The sequence below is a fragment of the Coturnix japonica genome, chromosome 10, assembly GCF_001577835.2.
Source record: "Coturnix japonica isolate 7356 chromosome 10, Coturnix japonica 2.1, whole genome shotgun sequence".
NCBI classification, from domain to species: Eukaryota; Metazoa; Chordata; class Aves; order Galliformes; family Phasianidae; genus Coturnix; species Coturnix japonica.
Window position 1 is genome coordinate 7,254,006 of NC_029525.1, and position 21,685 is coordinate 7,275,690.

Consider the following 21,685-nt stretch of genomic DNA (forward strand, 5'->3'; position numbering starts at 1 on the left):
TAGAATTAAATCACCTGTCAGAAGTTAATTAGTTTTAGGCCCAATGATTTTTTTCTTCTTCCTTGGCTGTAATAAAAGAAGCCTAAGATAAAGAGCTGCCATTCAGCATATGCTACATTTTTCCTGATTCATTCTCTGCGATGTATAAGGAAAATGTGGTAAGAATGAGAAGTAAAACTGAGGAAAGCATCTGGAGAAGAGTAGAGACAAATTCTTCCAGTTAGAGAAATAGGACTTAAATCTATTTATAATATGGATAAGATGCTTAAATGAATCAGATTCCTCATATCCACAGAAGTGAGGAAGCTATCCTTAAACATCCTTGTATATCCTTAAATATCCTTGTATTTGTACTTGGGGCTTTTAATCTAGATTTGTATTTGTTTATGCTGTGTTTAAAATGTTTCAGAGGGAAAGAGGGAAAAAAAGAGCTTTCCCTTGCTGTTTGTAATTGGGAACGCTAGAGGACAGCACTAAAATATTACATAAGTATTATTGTTTACACTGTTAATTATGTACACAGTGAAGGCTTTGTTGGAAGAAGACAAATGACAGTTTTGAACAAGTGGTATTCTAACATTCCTTTTCTCCTCTGACTTCATACATCATACAGAATACCCTAGGTTTCCTCAAGTTTAAGGTATTTGTTGCAGTCTCTTCTAAAGAAGTTAAGTTTTTGGGTTTTTGAATGTAATAATGCAGTGAAATAGAACCTGCATTTCTAAGATCTAGAGAGTAAGGACTTAGTTGGCTTATCTGTAAGTGTAGCTTCATGACTTTCATACTCCTGTAAAATATACAAGGTGAAATTCAAGCTGCCATTTTAGATGCTATAGTTGCTAAAATAAAATAAAATATTACAACTTGTGTTTCTATAGGCACCTTGGAACGACACGAAACAGGTGAAATAGCAAAAGCAATCCTTTCTTCCATTGAAGATTCAGAATACTTAGTGGCAGATTCTCTACATTCTGTATATCAGGAGTCAAAAAGAAATAAAAATGTTCAATACAAATCCTCCAGCTCTTATAAGCATGGTATGACCTCTTACAACCTTACTCAGACGGAAAAATCTTCTGATAAGGTAAGGATGAAAATTAATGTGTGAGCAAATTATTGTAATCCAAGTTCTTTACACTTTTACCGTCCCCATGTAGTACTGCTTTTGTGTTGTGTAGACTTGATTTTAAATTTAATTGCACCTATTTGTCCAGTACTGTCATGTAGAACAAATCACTGAGCACAGTTTGAGCATATTTCTTTGCAATCCAACCTTAAGACTGCAACTCTGAGTCATGCCCTCAGAACTATTGCAGGTGCCAATTCAGGTGGATGAGTCTTGGGAAAGGTTTCAAGTGTCTTTTCCACATAGCTCTTCTACAGAGGTACAGATTTCTCTTGCTATCCAGTGGTAGATTTTACTTGGTGTTTGTTTTCTTAACTGTGGAGAACAGAGTGAAAGTGCCTTTCATTTATGTTGGTGCAATTAACTTGGCACTTCACTGATTAAAAAAAAAAAATAAATAATAATAATAGTGTTCATTGTGTGAGATATTGAGCCACAAATGTATATATCAGTCTTCAGGATTTAGCCTTGAAAAATACCTAGCTTTAACTAACAATTCTTCACTGATGTCATTAAACTAAATAATTGTGACTGCTCAAAAAGCTACACTCCTGGTTTTTTTTTTGTTTTTTTTTTTAAGCAATAGTTGGAAATGCCTTACTGTCACTACTATTAATGTACTATTAATCTGAGAAAACTATTACAAAGATACTAGAAAATGAGAAACCAAGTTGAAAGTACAGTACTAGTTGTTTATTTATTGCTTAAATATGTGTACTTTTAATTGTTATTGTAGATATTTAGAAAGGCTGTATCTGCTCAGTGTAAAAACCAGGTTGTTATACAACCTTGGTTTTGTTGCAATCTCAAATAAGATGTGTATAACGCTTATTCAGACTGAAAGATGAAAGTTAATACTTTGTTTCTAACACCTAGTTTGTCAGGAGTTGAATATATCTAACTGAATTCTTGATACAAAGTGATCTTAAGAATGGGGCTTCAATGTTGCTTGTTCAAATGTAGTCCTTCTTAGTTACTAGTTTTTTTTCTGAATGGCTTTTCCCTGCAATAAAACAGAGGAAGCCACTGAACGCGGATCATAAATACCTTCCCATAAACAAAGATGAGAAATGTTTTAACTTTGACTCATACGTAGAAACAGCTTTCTGAACAGTGTCTGGCCTTTTCCTATCTTCTTTATATAGTGTTAAACAAAATACTGGATTTTCCAAAAATCAGTTTGATAAGGGATAGCTTAATCCAAGTCCTTATTGTAAACTTTCTCTTCTGGTCTTTTTCCTAATTCTCCTTACAATTTAAATATGCCTTTGAGTTTATAATTGTTCAACTCTTTATATTTCTCTTTGACCTTTTACTAACCTTAGTCTGATTTCTAAAGTTCTTTTTGATCCCATTTTCTGAAAAGTCTTATTAAAGCATAATCCTGCTGAGCATGTTGTGGGGGCAGATGGTGTGCTAGTTGGCCATTGACACAGAATCTGATCTCACTGTTACTTTAGTTAAAGGAATAATTTCTTCTAGCTTTTTCAAAGAGGAATAACAAAGTTATAATAGATGTCTTTGGAGCAGAGTTTTGGCCATACATATTACATTTCAATTTTCAAATTGCATGAGTTTAACAAAGTGTTTAAGAAAAAGGATGTGCTGTTCGTGGAATATGGGAAAGTAGTTTCTGGCAAATTGTGAAGTGAGGAGTTTAATGTACTTTGTGGATTACTGTGATTTTAAATTTGTAGTAATGTCACAAGAGGTGACAGAGTTGTAATAATTTATAGCACTCTTCTTGATCAGGCATGTGTCTTGACTGCTCTGATTCTGCAATGAAATATTCCATTTTCATCCTTCAATTTTGTTCATTAGTTATCTTGTCCTAATGAAAACTCCTTGAGAAAATATTATTGATGGCTCTTAAACTTCCCTATGATTGACAGCATACCTTTCTTTCACCTTCTGTATTTTTATTTTTTTATTTATTTATTTTTTTTTTTGTCCTTACAGTCATGTTAGCCTAATTCTCTAACAAATAAATGTTTGAACTTGGAGAAACAGCATTCATCAAAAATCTGCCACTCATTGCATCCGGCATTTCATCTCACCTCCATCCCTGTTAGACCAGAAACTGTAGATTAGTGTGGGAGATGCTGGTGGCTAAAAGCATAGGGTGTAGCTAACTTGGGAAGAGAATAACAATTAAGTGAACAATGGAGATCTGCTTAATGTGTTATTCTAGAAATCTGGTATGGTCTGCACAAAGGGACCATGTGGCTTTTTATAGTTGAAGCTGTTTTGTTATGAAGCCCAAACCAAGGCTTCTTAAGACAAAAGACAATTTTTTCGTAGTTCTCGATCTAGAAACTTTTTTTCAGGGTTTTTTCCAAGTGTTTTGTATTGACTCTTTTGAATCGCAGCTTTTTAACATCTTCAAATATTTTCTTGAAAACATTTCATGAAGCTAGTGGAAGTTCTGTGGGTATAACACCTTCAAACCGTATTGTATACAATATCCTCACTGATTAAACAATTGTGAAAATCTAAAATACTTTAATATGTATGTATGCATCCAATATTTCATTCGATTCTCTGGCAAATTGTGTAATAGAAGGTTAACATGCTGAATTGATAATAACATTCCAATTTCATCAAAAACAAACAAAAATTTCACTTCAGCCTCCTTAAAAATTCAGTTTCAGGAGACATGCAACAGAAAATGTTAGGATTCCATCTATTCTGTCAGGTTGGTATTAGGTTTGTAAGAAATCCTTACTTTGTACGATGATCCACATGAAGTTCATAGGCAAGATTAATATTTATTACATTGTTTTATCATTAATAATATATTTAAGAAAATAAAAAAACCACACACATCTGCAAGACAATGGTCTCTTTCTTCCATCCTAAGAAAAATATCCTCACATAGCAGCCCAGCTTCAAAGGCTTTCTTTCAAAACATTTGTCATCATGTGAATCACAGATACAAAGGCAGAATGCTTTGATTTCATGGTGTTTTGACCATTTTAATTCTCTTATTGTGCTGCACGTGCCAGTGGGAGTACCAATAACAGATGAGTGTGACAAATGCAGTTAACGCAAGATCCATATTAGTATTGTCAAATACCCTAGATATATTTAAACAGATTTTAATTATTTTCAATGTCTAAAGACCCAAAATATATAATTTAATAGTTCTTCTAGAAAGCTGTACTTAGTATGTGAATGTAAAAATCTCTCACAAAAACGAAACTTTTATGTTGGCCTTAGTCATTGACATAGGGTATTCATCAAGTCAGCAATTTGTGTGGCAAAGTGCCATTTGAATAGTGTATTGTTAGAATACTTATGGTCCACTTGACAAGGGTTCTTGCTGTAAATAGTGCAATTTGACTCCAGCTGTTAAAGAGTGGCTTTGACAGCAGCCAAATAGAATGGAGATGCTTTACTGCACCGCAGAAAAATCAATATTGGGTTCTTGTTCATAGTAACCTGTTTTTTCTTTTTGCGGATTTATAGAAGACTATCTAGAATTCATTTTTGGAAGTTTAAATATTATTTTAAGATTTTAAGAGTCTGTTCTAATTTCATATTAACATTAGTGATAAATAATGAGAAAAAAAAAAAAAAAGGAGAGAAAATACTTTGTGTATGTATGCTTGCAGTGTGATAACAGCAAAACAGCATTATTTTAACTCCAGCATATTGTGAATAGATATTAGGATGCTGATGCATAAGTTATGTAACTAATGACAAAAAGTCTTTCCTTTGTGCTATTTTTAATGATCCTACAATATTCCTGTCATTTTTCTGTTTGTTTGGTTTTTGTTTTTGTTGTTGTTGCTTTGTTGGTTTTTTAAAGGATTTCTTTTCTGTTCATTCTGTAACAACCCCCACAGATGCTGACAATCTGTAGCACCATTGTAGATTTTCCTGAAGCGAAGTCTTGCTGGTGCTGAACAGTTTTCCAGTAGTATTCAATGACATAAGGTTGCTATGATACCTGGCCAGTAGCAATAGGTATTGAATCTCTGGTCTTAATTACAATAGACTACGTACTAGATTGTGTGCTTGTGGTGTTTGTATGGAACTAGCTGTAATTGTAGCTTTAAATCAGTTATTCTAGAAAACGAAACTAGTATTTTTTTTTAATGTTTTTTTAAATGCCTCATTTTATGTGATTCGGTGAAATCTTTACTGAGTGGAATCCATTTTCCTGATGTTCCATGAACATTTAACATTAGAAAATTTTTCAGCTTTTCATTTGGAATAGTTTGGATATAAATCTGTTATGTGCTGCTACTTTTAGTGCATGGCTAAATAATGCGATTACAGCTTCCTTTAGGTAAAGATGTAGGAAGAAGAGGGGCTTCTACAATTTGAGCAATCATTGCTAAGTCAAATTCCATTGAAACCCTTGATCTGATGAATTACACTATTGAAGTCTATTGAAGTCCATCTAGACTAGAAAAAAATGCTTTTTGAGATCATTTCCATAGCTGTGTATGTCAGATGAGAAAGACAGCGATGGGGGAGAAATACATTTATGTAGGAAAATTTATGGAAATATTTATATTTATCACTTGATATATTTCACTTGACGTTTCCTTAAAATGTGAATCTTTGAGCACATAGCCACTAGAGAATGGTGCAGAGAGTCAAAATATCTTAAGCGTCTATACAAGATCCATAAGAAGACACTGTGCTTATGCAGCTGTTAGAAGTAATTATTACTGTAGTAAAGTACCAGTTACTATAACAATTCCAAAATCCTTTTTTTTTTTTATTTTGAAGAGCTTCTCATTCACTTATGTAATAGCACGTATATTCTGTTTTAAACAAAATATGTGTAAGCAGGATGCCTATGAAACAAAAGTATTTCCTCAGAAGGAAGCTGGTATTTTTAAAACGTTACTTAAAACAATATGCAATAGAATGTACAGAAATGATAAATAATGAACTACATTATGTTGCCTAGAAAAAGCAAGACATCACCAGGCTGGAACAACAGCAGTCTTTTGTTTTAGTAGGATGTAAGGTGCAATTTAAAAATTAAAAATAAAAATTATTGGGAAAGTGGAAAAATCACTGCAAGTTAAATTTTTCCCATGTGAAAACTGATAGAGTAATGGAAGTGAGATATAAGCACAAATACCAAATATTACTTTTCAATTATGAACTTGGATACTGTAAACTGTGGAACCTTAGATTTGTATTCTTTTATTACATTTTGATGTTTAGGGTGGTATCATCAGAGATACGGATCTTTGATCACTTAAAATTAACAATTAACGCCAAAGCAGAACCAAGTGGGAAAATGTTGTTAACAGGAAAGGGATAATTTTTCATTCTTCTGCCAGGTTATTTCTTTTTTTTGTACATAGATTTGTGTTCAGTAGCTATATATAGTAGTATGTTATTCAAATGTAATAGTGAAATGAGCAAAGAAACAAAGATCTATATATGGATTTCCCATAATGCAGATGCAAAGCATTTCAGCACCACGTTTCCTGTGAAACACGCAATGGGGCCAATATGGCAACATAACTACAGTGAAGGAATCACTTCAGAATTATTAGATCAAGCAGGTGACATTCAAAGGGCATCATGATCCTGAGAGAGTGCAATAGCTTGGACCACATGCCAGCTTTGCTGAAAGTTACTGCAGTTTTCAGAGCCCCTCTACCAAGTTGTGAATTCATTGATTCTGGTGTTTTCTCCAGTCATTGCCACAAATCAGAATAAAAAGAAAGGCTACCATTGTGATAGCATAGCATATTTTACTTGTACAGATGTGGATAGCAAGCAACACAGGCAGGCCTTTGTTGAGGTGCACTCCTTCATCAATTCAAAACACTGGTAACGTTTTTTAGAAATACATTGACAGCTTAAATGTAATGATGGAACTAGGCCTTGCAAAATGGCTTCTGAAACCAACACCAAATATTACGATTCAAGAAACATTTCTGCTAATTATCAGAGATTTAAGTACTAAATTGTGGTTCAATTTAAAAACAGCAGAAACAACAAAGAAGCAACACCAGTGCTTACATTTCTGTTCTTCTGTTGTTTTTCTACATTTTAATACTCAAACCAAAAATTATTCAGTTCTGTTCTTTCAGTAGTTCTCAGAAAGATGAATCAACAAACCAGCTATGTCTCTATATTTATTTTCAATGATTGTTCCTTTGAAAACTTCTGCAATACTATTGCCTTCACTAAGATTAAACAACTGTCAAGGAAATAACCGTATGAAAGCTAGGGGTACAGGGATGTAGCTGCTATTCTAATACCTCCCAGAAAAGTCTACTAAAAGTATAGAATTTTGAAGTCCAGTCTGTATTTTCATATGTTTTTAAGAATGACATTAAGGCTAGACTGCAGTATTCTACTTAAACTTAACTGCAAAATTACAAGTATTGGGGAAAGTCAATTACTTAGAATTTGATCTAGTAGTTCTATGTAGGTAAATTTTACTTTTAGAATCCAGTATGGCGACTGCACTATCAGAGGATCCCAGGGCAAAGACATTATCCCAGTTGGAGACAGCAGCTAGCATTGTTTGGTAGCTTAATTTTTACATACTTGAGTCCTTCTTAGAACAAAGCAAAATTCCCATGTTTTTTTAATCTCCTTCTTTAGTTATGTTGGCAGTTTCTCTGCCCAGTATTATTTTCACAAATATTTGGGCATTCATTCATCCAGTAAATAATTCAATACAATAATTCCCAGATGCAAGCATCATGTCTGTGGATTACCATGGCATTGTTTTGTCCAGTTGATTATGTAGAAACCACAGTGGATATTCCATGTTGCAGCTTTCCTTCCTAAGTGCTGAGTAATGTAAAGAAAGTTTTTATTGCCACCCATCTCTGAAATCTGTACATTTCTAGAGTTGCATCATTTTTTGTTAGAAAATTTACTTCTGCATTGGTACATTAAAATGTTGACATAATTTATGTACTGAGTGTTCAAATACTAATAAGTCTTCCATTAAAGAAAGAATCTCATACTTTCCTTCCATCTAAGATTTTCACGGCTCAAGAGACTGTCCACATAGAAGGTGGATCTTATTTTGAGGTGAATGGGTCCTCTGTACATTTTGACATTCTTTATATGATAAAAATCTGAGAGCCTTTGTTAAAAGTACTAAAAGGGTAAATGATATTGAAAATTATGTATGTCCTTCTCAAGAGCATCCTGTTTGATCAATATAGTAACGCCTCTAGTTTGTGTGATCCTCTGTGCATGAAGACAGCATTGCTTTGGAGAAGGTAAATCTGCCCTGTCTGTGCCAAATTTAGGAGTCTATAGAAAATTACAGCGTACCCTTAAGCTGGGTACGCACAGGACTGTGTATGTACAGACTGTCTGTAGGAGATCTACTGGGATAGAAGGTACTTCTTGCCTGTTAATGTGGAGGTGAAAGAGCAACTGATGATTTTCATCCTTCATCCCTGGGCAGACTTTTAGAGATAGTATATGTTTAAGAGCTGTTTTAGTTGCACACCTATAATTTGCAGCTTTTTTGACCAACAGCATCTTTGCCCATATCCTGGATTTCTCATAAATTCACCAAAGCTAAGAAAAAAACCAAACTTGCATATTTACAGAGTTCATCATTAGTAAGACTGCTTTGAATCGTTGATTGAATTCAGATTGGTCTTGAAATAAAAGAAGAAAATGTTTTAAGGTAGTATTTGTACAAAACATAAATAACTCTAGCAGAACATGCAGGTCAGAACTTTACTTCCTGAGTGATTATTTTCCTGAAAACAGAAGCAGCATAAAAATAAGAAAAAACCCTCCAATTTAATCCAATTTAATTATTTTTCAACAATGAATCTAGTTAAGTCCATATTAACTTTGTTACTTAAGTTTTTCGAAATTAACAGTGCAGATTTCTGATATGATTTATCTGGAAAGATTATTCAATGTCATTAAAGAACAAGATTATTTACATAAAATTTGAAGTTATTACCAGTTTTTCAGACATGACTATCAACTTTGCTTTCTCTTTAAGTGTTGTGTGACTTAAATTTGCTGTACTGATTGAGAGCGCTTTTCAAATGTTTAAGAGGGATTTTGAAGTTAAGGTCCAAGCTCATATTTGAGTGTTCTATAATATCTATCTGTTTTAGTATTCCTCCACTGTATGATCTGTTGGAATATTTAGTATATATATCAGTCACAGTAAAATGATGGATTAAATTTTCATTAATCATTAGGCTTTATATATTCAGTAGTAACTTCATGATAACTAGCTGTATCAAGCCTTTAGTTTTATATGTTGAAGCTACAAATATTTTGTAGTAGACAGGTATTGTATTCATAGTATGAATTTAAGAAATGCTATTTGTAATCTGAGGGTTGTTTTTGGTGGTTTTTTTTTTTTTGTTTTTTTTTTTTTTGTGAAACTTGAATGCAATATTTTATGTTCATAAACTAGTTTGAAGCCCCAAACACAATTTCATTTATCTTTATATTCTAAGCTTTATAGAATCTGCAAAAGTGTCCATCTGTTCAGCTGAGATTGCTTCAAATAGTGAGTGGTCAGAGAGACTTAGATGATAAAGGTCAAAGGAGCCTCTTGACCCTGTGATACTTGCTAAAGCAATTGGAGCATAGGGACTGATATACAGTTAGATATAGCTTGCTAACGCAATCTCCACTTTAATTGGTAATGATAGCAGGAATACACAGTAAAGTCATTGCTGAAAGAAAACAAAAAGTATCCAATATAGTAATTTATTACCAGTCAGTGGGTTTCACGCATAGGTTGTTTTACCCCTGCAGTGGTCAGAGAAAGCAAAAAGGTACTCTAACACTTAAAGGAAAATGGATGCCCTGCTGCTATCAGAGATGCATGGTGGTCAAATGATTGCCTGTGCCATTAGCTTGGTAATGTTTTCTCTATTGTAAACTCAGCTCCCCATGTTCTTCCTGTGCATCAGCTGCAGATTGAAGGCTTTCTCGTTTGTCTTCTATTTGTGCTGCCAATCATCAAGCTGCTGTCCACCAAGCACATTTCAAGGAGGCAATTTTTTTTTTTTTTTACTACTATCGACTACCATCTCCAGCAGCCCAGGGCTCAGAGGATTTAGAAATGAATTTAATGCTTTAATTTGTACTGTGCCAGCCATTTTGTACGTTTTTAGAATGTATTTTTCTTTGAGACAATTCCATGAGAATTCCACATTTCCTGTTTTGCAAAACTGTAACAGATTGCACCTGCAAACATGCCCCTGGAACATAATTGTTTCTCTTACGTATACTACATACTTTGCTCTGGAAATAGGACTCCCTATTTATTTCTGTGGAAAAAGCAACACTTACAAAGAGAACAGTAATACTATATTAACCACATCTCAGCTCCAAAACACTATTTTTTCAGCCATAAACCATACATTTTTACTAGTGATTAGCAAAAATACGTATGCTGTGCTCATAAAAATCTGTGCCAGTGGAGGTGACTCACTATCACCACTGCTGAAATGTGCTACCCATCACCTCACTGTGCTCACATCCACTGGTTGGTCTCCAGAAATGTTCAGTAAGCATCAATGAATGTCTATGGGTACCACTTTTTCCACATGGAGGAAAAATGTTTTGCTTTATCTGCATTTCCATGTCAGGCACCATTGTGTTAGACTGCCTCTCTGCTGCCATCTTTCACACGGGAGCAACATGTAATGGAATGTTGGTGGGAAGGTCCAACCTCTACTGCCATATCACCAACATTCAACTCTGATGTCATGGGCCAACATAATAAAATAGGAGGCATTACTTTCAGAGCATTTTTTGTATATGTAGTTAATCTTATTTCAAAGATCAAAGAGAGAAGATCTATGAAGATGAAGCCATTTATTAAGCTATTCCATATTCTGTTTTTAAGATGACAAAAATAACAAATGACATCAGAAAGGAAGTAGCATTTGTTTCTTCCTGCTATCAGGGACTAAATATCATGGAGAACAGAGTATAGCTATCCTTTCAGTACAAGTGAATTTTTAAGATCCCTGTATGTGATAGACTTGCTTCAGTCTACTGAACTTTTATTTACGTTCACTTTTGTTTACACATAAATAAGATGATGATATTTGGTAAATTTGCAATTTCTTTTTAATTATTATATTTAATATGGGATTGTTCATTCATTAAAAGTGGAATTCTTGCTCTGATACAGATTTTATCATGGACTTCAAATGCTCTGTTTTATTGGATTAGTGTTAGTGGTCTATTAGGAATGTATATGCTGATGACTGTGAAAATACCAAAGTTTAAATTTTCCAAGAAAAATGAAACAACAAAACAAAACAAAACCTCAGGATTCATAGAAATTATATGTTGCTCTTCCAAAAATCAGAAACAGCACAGCTCATCTTAATGAATTTTCTTTTGACAGTACTTTGAAAGATCATTACCACCAGCACACCAAATTCTACCTGCAAACTGAATTCTAATTTTATGCAGTGGGGGACAGAGGGGAAGTAGAAAAGGAAGGAGGGGACTGGTATTTCTCATCAGGTTAGCTCATATTTGCTTTATTGATTCACGCTGCAGGCACTGGGAAATTAGGGTCCTGTTTGTTTGTTGTATGTTATGTTTTATATAATTTTAAAGTACAGTGGGGTAAAGACCAAAAGTATTTAAGAATTGCATTTAATACTTTCAAGCATGCTTTTGTGTAAAAGTTGATACCTCCCACACTGTGAGAACTATTCCTTTTAGTGGTATTAAACTGACCCCTAAGTGTATTTTGAGCCTGGTTTGCCTTCCAAAGTCTACCTTGCCACTTTATTTCTTTTATTTTATGTAAAATGAATGTCAAGGCCATTGTTGTCCAATGTATTTTTAGCACAAAACTCATATTTTTATTTTATTTTTTTTAAAAAGTGCATCTGGTGAAGAAAACAGGAGTGCATAAAATATACACATACACAAGGATCTGAAACAATAGAGTCACTGCCAGCTAATGGACGTGTGTATTTTAAGTGGAACAGTGTTCCTAGATTAAGGAGGATCCCAGTGGGAAAGAACCTTTAGAGAAAAGGCAGCTAGATAAAATAACATTGGACTTGTACTTCCCATGAATGTTTTGTAATGTTGACGCCTTTAACTTTGTAAAGATAGCACTGATGTATTTTGAAGCTATGGAGAAGGCAGCCCCACGCCCCACAGATGAGGAAAATTCTTTTCCTGGGTGCTAAGGTGATTTGGTAAAGATTTGTAAAGGGAGAAGGAGGGATGTAAAAGAATAATCTTCCAAAAGCAGGAAGGGATTTCATGTCAGAAGAAATGAGAGATCCTGTAGTTTGTTGCAACAACTGTGTCCTGGCTATAATATCTTCAGCAGCAAATTAGGGATCAATTATGTTATAGTTTCTATGCATAGAATGTAACTTGCCATTTGAACACCATCATGAATCCCTGTTCTTTCTCAGATAAGGAAAGCTGTGGATCAGTCAGAGATGACAATCAAGAGATTCATGAGTCTGGATATCATTTTGGTCTGTAGCCGTGCTTCTTTAAAAGCTCACAGGTGAGGGCTCAAAGGGAGCATTCTCAATGAATGCAAACTCCTCCTAGAAGCAAAATGTTCTGAATTCCAATTGCTAGCATGAATATCATCAACATGAAAGGCTATATTTTCCTTGAACAAGGGATATCTGGCCTCACTACTGAACCTTAGCATCATACATTGTTATGCTGGTTTGCATGGTGGTGGCAACACTCTTTTACACTGAGATTCGGGAATGCTTAAAATAAGACTTAAGAAGTCTGTAAAAGCTTCATTTGATACTCTATTTGTGAATTTTTTTAGGGACTAGGAAACATTTTAGCTGAAATGGCTGATAGTGCTTTTGGAACAGTGCATGCTGGCACCATTTCCAAATGAAAATGAAGTACTTGCTACTTCTTAGTTTTAGACTAAAAAAATGGGTTAGTTATGTTATGACAGTGAAAATGGTTTTAGCTTTCTGTTTCAGTTTTTAGATTTCATGAAAATGGAGTGGTTGTTTTTATAGATAAAGTCATCTTTCTTGAATGATACAGATATCCTTCAGATAGATTTCTTAAACTTATTGCTAGTGATGCAGAAGGAGAGTGTATGCAGATAATTCTTATAAATGAAGTACAGTGGTGTGTCTGAATGTTCATAATTATTTTGGAGTCACGCACTTCGACAATGATGAAAAGGACAAAAGCTAGGTTTTGAAATCTAGATCAAGTTATTAAAACCATGAAAAGCTTTCTCCCTACAATAGTTGTCAGAAGACTGTTAAAAGTAATCTTCCTAATTGCTAATAATGGAAGTAGATGGAAGAAAGTTGGTGTATTCATCAGTGAAGAGTCAGAAGGTAGGCTATGCCAAAAGTAAAATTTTTAATTAGCAAAGGTGAATTAGAAAAAGAGGAGATCTCTGTACTGTCCTTTGAAAATAATGATTATCAAAATCTGTGGATGACTCTTTGTAGTACAACATAGAGTGGTCATTTAACTTGCAGACCTGAAGGAAGCCTTTGTGTTATTGGAAGATTTGTTTTAATGTAATAATTAGAAATTCATTTGGGGAATAAGACTGGAATGGCTTGATACTTGGATATAGAATGTGATGACATGAACCCAGGATTGTCTTTCAAACTTTAAATGAAACTCCATTCAACAAAAACGGTAAAAAAAAAACAAAAAATAAAAACAAGAACCCTCTGCTGACAGGAGGGAGACCTCTGAGTTAGACCACATGGCTCAGAGGCAGTCCATCCTTTGTTATTGCTACTGTTAGCCTACTTTTTGATTCTAAGTTATTAAACTCTTAATGTAGTTATAATAATAAAAATAATAATTAATGACAATACCTATTTGTAGCCAGTAAATCTAGTTTTGTAAAATATTTCTGGAACTTTAACAAATACACCATTCAGAATGTAAATAACTTAATCTGCTTTTCAATAACCATTATCAGATGCTATTCCCAGCACTCAAGTTCATAGTTATTTTTATGGGCTTCCTTCCATTTTCTGTCATCTTATGTTAGAGAGAATAGCTTGTCTATATGTCCTAAATAGTGTTTTATGTTTGTAGCTTTAGATGTCCACCTGCTTTCACTGAAATGAAATGCCTATTGCAGAGAGCTAAGATAACTTGGTAGATGCTTTTAGGATCAATGTCAATAAGCTTTCGAATTGCCAATAAACATTTATTGTGACCTCACGCCCAGTTGCATCACCAGATTCCTCAACCAACTGACACCATCAAGATGTTTTCTTGATTGAATGGTGATTTTTCCTAAAAGCTTCTAAATATGAATCAACATAATATAAGTGTATAAAAAAGACAGAAGGGTACAAATTTTCTATTTATTTCAGAACTAGTTTGTGAATTCCAGTGTGTACTTTACATGGAATTCTACCTGAGTATTAGGAAACAGTATAATTAAAGGTGGAAAATAATCTTAATGCTTAACTACAATTATTTATTTATTTATTTATTTATTATTTTAAAGAGGGAAGGGATAAGGAGGAAAAAAAAAGGCACGAACATGCTGCTATAACCCCTTGTTTATCTAAGGAAATCCATGGGAATGTTAATGTTTTGTATTTAGAGTGTGTTTTCACCTGTTGTTAATGTCATTCACTAATTAAGAGAACATCAGATCATTTTATTACCCAAAACTAAATAGTCAAATAACTTGTTGAGTAAACAGAGTCAAAAGTTTTGTTTATTTGTGTTTTTTATACAATTATTTATTTATTTATTTATTTATTTTTTGTAACTGATTCGGAGCTATTAATCCAGCAAAAGTTGTTTGCATTGTAGAAGGAGTTATGAAAAGAATTACTCTTGAATGCAGCGGTGATTAACATCTTTTTCAAACTAAATTTAGCTGTTAATTTTCCTTTTTTTAACTAATATTTGATGGTTTATTTTAAGATTCATCTCATGGCTGTAGCAGAAACAGTTCTTAATTTGCACTAGTAGAGTATTTCTGATTATCACAAAAGAAATTAAGTGATCTAGAAAATCCTGTTTTCCTCTGATATGGAACCTGACACTACTGCCTCTCTGCAAAAGATCCACTGGGCTGAAAATGTGCTGCTCTGCTATGTTTCTGCTTGTATGTGCTTGCTTATAAAGATGAAATCCCTAGAACGAACACAGTACTGAGGGCATAGGCTTAGTGCAGGACAATAAAAGCGTAAAGTTGTAAGTGCTTAAAGAAAAATGTAAAGGAATCAAAATGAAGTTTATACTCCTGTCTGCTGTTTCCTGAAGATAGAAGGTGCTTCTTTAACAAATAAATCTGGATTCTGATATCCACTTTGTTACCATCTCAAAATTTGACTTTAACACTCTGTGATCCTCTTAGTACATTCAGAAAGCACCCCTTGGCAAAGAGAGTCCCAGTGATTCCTGTGAACTAGAGTAGTTGTTTTTCTACAAAAGCATCTGGAGCACATCTCAAAAAATAAAATAAAATAAAATAAAATAAAATAAAATAAAATAAAATAAAATAAAATAAAATAAAATAAAATAAATACCTGTATGTTATCTCTGCAATGAAAATGTGTTGGACTATCCTGTATTTCAAAGCTGATAGAGAGTCTTGATTACAGCATTTAAAAGCATGTCACTTTGCACAAACTATTTAAAAGAAAAAACTTTTTGTGAAGTAACAAGTGTAGAAATGCAATTAAGTTAAACTTAATGGGGGATTTAATGGATTTAGCCTATTCCTTGTGCAACTGTGCTGATTTCTACAAAATACCATGGATTTGTTTGAATGCTATTTTTCTTTCAGGTAATGGATAACAGCCTTATTCAACAGCCCTTTGCTGTTTTACCAGTTAAGACAAAATGGAACAATGCAAACTTTCATGTTCTCTTATTTGATGTGGAAAAACTTGTGGATCTTCTGCTGTCATCTCAACCCTGTGGATTAAAGTCATCAAATTCATTCCACAACTATGATGCTCTAGAAAGAGCCAAAAGTACCACTGAGAAAAGAGCACTGACATTAAAAAGAAATAAAACTCCTGGGTTCACATTGTCAGTGGATGAACAAGTAGATACTGTTTGTGCAAACCAGGCCAATAGAGATTCTAACACAATTAGACCTTTGGAAGAAAGTGGTGGCATAAAAAGACAGAAAAAAATGAAGAGTTCAAGAAAGACTAAAGTGCAGCCATCAGAAAACATCGACGTGAACATCACCACAGATACAGCTAAACTGCTTTTGTCCTGTCTCTTACCCTGGGGTGTAAATAAAGAAGTAGATAATCTTTGTGTTGGGCAATTAGATATCTTAAGGCTGCAGAGTCCGGTTGCTTTTGGACTTGTGTCAAATGAAAGCCACCTCTCACTGATGTTGCCAGGATGGAAATGTACTGATGGTGGAGTGCTAGAAGAACACACTGTAAGCAACTTGTTTTCAAAAAGAGTGCTTGATTTATCAAACAAGTACCTTGCTACAACTGAAGGACACACTGCTGAGAAAGATGGAGCAGGGAATAATGTTTACAGAACAAAGGGAGCAGAAATATTTTTTTTCTTATTAAGCAGAATAGTTTTAATCAACAGAGTTTTTAACATGCCTCCAGCAGATGCAAGTCAAATTGAAAGGTAAGAAAATCTTTTCTTCCTTAACTGTAAATTGCATTCTTTTTCTAGAGTTTTGTTTTATAACATGCTCTTTAAATGAAAAGAGGTTGCAAGAAAGTGTCTTTTTTTCTACTTAGCTGATGAGTAAAGTTGTTTCAGCTGAACAAGAATTAGAGCTATCCAACTTCACATCCTGTCTTTTCAGAGAGAATCCTTTTTCTCAGAGTTTCAGGAGAATAATGAGGTCTCCTAAGACATATTTGGGCGCATTAACACATTTGTGCTATGTTAACTTTCAGTTCCTGTAAGCGATATACTTAACCAGTCTTCACAGATAAACAAAATGTGAGCCAAAACCAATCTGTCCTAGTTATCCTATCTGAAGTAACACCCTCATGTTATAAGAGCCATCCCAAATAGCATTTATTACTCAAAACAAAATTATTGACTAAATGCTTTTTTCAGCATTAAGGAGGGAAAAAAAAATAGCGTGCTCAACGTTATTTGACACAGCCAAATAGAGCATACTAATCAGGCAATGGATATTGTCTGTCCACAGACAGTTGTCATTCAGCAAACCTATGTTGGTCTGTATTTAGTATTTTCGGGACAATTAACTTCAGTGTTGTTGATGCTATGGCCTAGAGGCAAGAAGAAGAACAAAAAATATTGATCCTTGTGCTGCAAAGGACTGTGCATCTTCCACAAAGCTGTAGGCATTCAAGATGCCTGAGGAGATATGCAAGATCTTACAAGACAAACATGCATTTCTCAGTTGCTTTTCTTGCTTATTTCATTGCTTGCTGGTCCATACTCAATGCAAGATGTTACACAAAATGAAGTTTCCAGGATTTGAGACTGGACTTTAATTTCTTTTTATACAAACAAAATTTATGTTTGCAATTTGTTGCACAGTGCTCTGGCAGATACGTATAAGTATAGGAACATTTTAAATTTAGACATTTTTGCAGACATAGACTCTGGATTTGGAACATCTCTTCCCTAAAATTATAAAAGCTGTATGGGAAAAAATACGGAATTTATTTTGTGAAAACAGTAAAATAAATTTGTAAGCCTTCTTCAGGAAAGCTAAAGCCGTGACATCCAGGGTTTATTGTAGAAACAGGCAATTTCTTTGTACAGTATGAGGATAACTTATCACAATCTATAGTTTAAAGAAGTTATTAATTTTATTTAATGTGCAAAATGTTTATTTAAGATTTTGAGATGGTTTGATTTAGGTTGTCTACATTCTCTGTGGTTGTACAGCCTTCCCGTTTATTGTATTTTTTGCTCTCTTATAGCTAAGTTTCAGTTTGATGCTGTTTGGGATGTTGCTTCCCAATGGCCTCATCTGAATAAGAGCCTCTTGAGTTTCTCCCTGTGTTGTTGTTGTTTTTTTTTAAAAAATATGTATGTATATCTTTAAGCTTTATATTTTTATCTTGCTCTCCGTAGCAGGAATAGCATGTGCTGCAAGTCTGGATAGAAATAACATGCCTCTTTTTGCCCTGATTTTACTAGCACACTCTTACTAAGTTTTGAGGCTATTCTGTCTTTATTCTTTTCTTTTTTTCTTCTGGAAAATAAACTGAGAAGAAGCCTCTTGTTTGCTTTTGGTTTTTTTCCTAGTATAGAAAGATAGCAATCATTTTCAGGGAACTAGATCAGGACTAGACTGCGTGAGGTGAATCAACACAGACCTGGAAGTCTCTAGTCACCTGGCCTTTTCTTCTGTGCTGCTGATGACAAAGTATTTTTCTCATCATGGCTCTCTCTTCAGACTGTATTTTTTTTCCTGTATACTCCAAAAACTGTTTCAAAATGTTAGATATGTGATCAATAAGTTTCCTTTCCCTCTCTTTTTTTGTCCCCTAATTCTAAGCATAAGCATGAATAGGACTATTTATTTAACATGATATTGAGATTCAGCATTCATTTAACTTCTTCCTCTATGATTTGTCTGCATTGTCACAGTCTATGTTAATTTATTCTTTAAATCTTCCTGTGTGATTTATCCTTTTTCATTGTTCATTTTTTATTTGAGACTGAAATGAGCTTTGTTTTTGCTGAGTTGTGCTACTATAATGTAGATTGCCTATTTAAGAGTGTGAAAGAAACTAAGAACATGTGACTTTACACAGTTTGCATTCTAAAAGTACAGTAAGTAGCCACATGTACTTAAGCAGTTAATTCGGCTAAAACTACTGCATGCTCAAGGGAAAAACTAAATATTGAATTCTTATTTGCTGTAGCATTTACTCAACAAGTTAGTAAGATGTTTTATGATGCTTGCAAGGGTCCTGGTCTACTAATTATTACTGTGGTAAAACAACACTTACTAGCTCAGTTACTAATATGGATGATAAAATGCAATTTCATTTTCTTTCAGTAGGGTTCTTCTACCTTTCCAGTATTTTCTTTTTCAGAGGCATATAACTTTCCAACCTGTGGAAGTTTTCTATAGGCAAATGAATACAAATCCAAGAAATGTGAAGCTTTATAACCTTAACATTCAGAGCAGGATAAAAACGTTCGCACAGAATAGCTAGTGAATATATTTCTGTATTTCTGTAGCTGGTATTCAAATTCCTGCCCAATTTCATGTTAAATAATGGACCAGCATGTTTATTTCTTGCATTGTAGTGGGATTTCTAGATACATTACTACTACAATACTACTATGCTCTTGTGGTCTCAGATTTTAAGAATCCAACCTTCTTCTGCTAATGCTGTTTCTCTTTGCATTTGGCACCGAAATATTCATTGGGCTACAGGGAGAATGATTCTATTGAGAGACAACTGTGCCTTGATCCAGTGAATACAATAATAAAATTTAAATCTCTTTGGCATATCTGATTTTGTTTCCTACAGGAAAGTCATTTTCTTTTCTGTTAAATAAATACGCTCTTAATCTGGAGAATCAGAACTGGAAAAATGCAGTTCATATACCTTTTGGTATTCTTGGATGAAAATAATCATATTTTGAGCAGAAATCCATTCTTTGTCAGCATGTGTATGTATGTATGTTTCTGTGTAAACTGTGAATTTGACAGTTCAGCACCCTCAGTGAACATGGGTTGAAGAATTCTTGACTAGCTGTTGTTTTCAGGCAAAGACTTTGATCAGTAATTTTTAGGATATAGTATAGCTGTGAACTCTTATCTACCAGACTTCATGAATTAAATTGTTGGGATTTGAAAATAATGAACAGTGAATTACATGTTTTGAGCATACTATCAAACAGTATTAAGCTGAAAATGAATATGGGTAGCTTTCAATGGGGTTTGAACAGTTTACAAAACAAACTGTCCATAATGCAAAAAAGAAGTATGAAAAGCATAATCTTGGAAGAACTTGGAGATGAGACTATAAACTATTATTTGTGAAGATGTTTTTGAATCTGCAGTTTGAGCAGTTGTGAAAATAAAGGAAATGGCATTAAAATGTCATATTAAAAAAGTGGGATATAAAAAGGAAAAAGCTATCAGATGAAGTTTTTCTCCTGATGCATTTTGATATCTGTATCTACAACTTAGTGCTCAAGCTGACAGTTTTCAGACTAAGTTTTACAACTTAGTAGTTAGTTTTTAAAAGTGAAATACTTTTACTTTTCCCTTCCTTTCTTCTCATTCTTTTTCTTCAGGGGTTACATTCCTGAATTAATTAGAGACAAGTACTAAAGGGTTTTCCCAAAGAGATATTCATATACATGTTAGTCTCCCAAATTTACAGTCATACTCTAAATGAAAATTTAGAACGCTGAAAATCTATAAAATAAAGCTATCACTTTTATACTATGTAATAGAAAAATAACCCAAACAGTGCATGAAAATCTTATCTTAATGCAATTATTTACATTATTTTAAATTCATAATCAAAATATTTTGGGTGTATGTAAAGTTCCTGCATCTAGATGATTCTTGGACTTATGTACATTTGACCATTTTAATAGCAAGTTGATGGTGAAAGCATTCAAATTATTCTTGGAGAGAAATTATATTATACGCAGGTATAATTGATAGGAAGAGGATTTAGATTGGAGATTAAAGGAAGTTTACTGAGAGGGTGGTAAAGTGTTGCAACAAGTTGCCCAGAGAGTTTGTGGAGACACTGCACCTGGAGATGTTCAAAGCTGAGTTAGATGGGGCCTTTGGCAATCCAGTCTAGTACTTGAACTAGTGGTTGGCAACCCCCTGTGGCAGGGGGTTGGAACTTGATAATCCTTGAGATCCCCTCCACTCTAAGATATTCCCTGATTCTGTAAATATTGACCTTTAATCAAACATAAAATTTTTGTATGTTCAGATTTTATTCGTTTCGTATTCTTTCAGCCTACAGCAACCAGAATCTGTACACAACAAATGGCAAAATATGGAAGCTGCCATATCTTCATTTCCCAGTTTTTATGGAGAGTTACCACGCAGTAAGTATATAGAAGTGTGGCAATATTAGCTTATAATGTTGTTATATTTTGCATACAGTTCATGGCTAAAATATATTGCTTAACTTCAAAAATGAAAATACATATATATTATTTAGTTTCAAGGACATTGCTTATAAATAAATTGTATTAATCTGCTGTTTTCTTTAGTGATTATCATTTTTATTTACAAAAGCACGGATACTGATAAGTAGTACTGTATTCAAGGAAATATTTTGTGTGGTGGCAGAATATGTTGGCTGAGTTTCTAAAGACAATTTTAGCTATCTGAAAAACTGAGATGTAATAAAATGGTCATCTTCACCCTCCCCCATCTCCCTCAACAGTTGCCCACCCTGCAATATATACAACCCTTCAAGCAAACTGTTGCCTTAGTAATATGAGGGTTATCTTGCCTGTTCAATAATGCCCTTAGACTTTTGGCTTAAGGCAGAATAAAGTAATCTCTTCATGCTAATGTACCATAGGCAGTCATTCACAAATCTTGGCTTGCAGGGCACAGTAAATTTGTTCTTACAGCAGTGAACCAAAGAACAGAAGTTGGAATGTAGATTGTTGACAATA

At 33.9% G+C, this 21,685-nt stretch overlaps 1 protein-coding gene across 1 annotated transcript in view; it reads left to right on the plus strand.

Annotated features, from left to right (window-relative positions):
• Positions 1-21,685, plus strand: part of WDR72 (WD repeat domain 72) — a 96,127-nt gene that overhangs the window by 29,192 nt on the left and 45,250 nt on the right. The window contains exons 14-16 of the mRNA XM_015873028.2: positions 879-1,084; positions 15,879-16,699; positions 21,012-21,103. Coding sequence (XP_015728514.1) covers positions 879-1,084; positions 15,879-16,699; positions 21,012-21,103 — 1,119 coding nt within the window. The remainder of the gene's footprint in view (positions 1-878; positions 1,085-15,878; positions 16,700-21,011; positions 21,104-21,685) is intronic.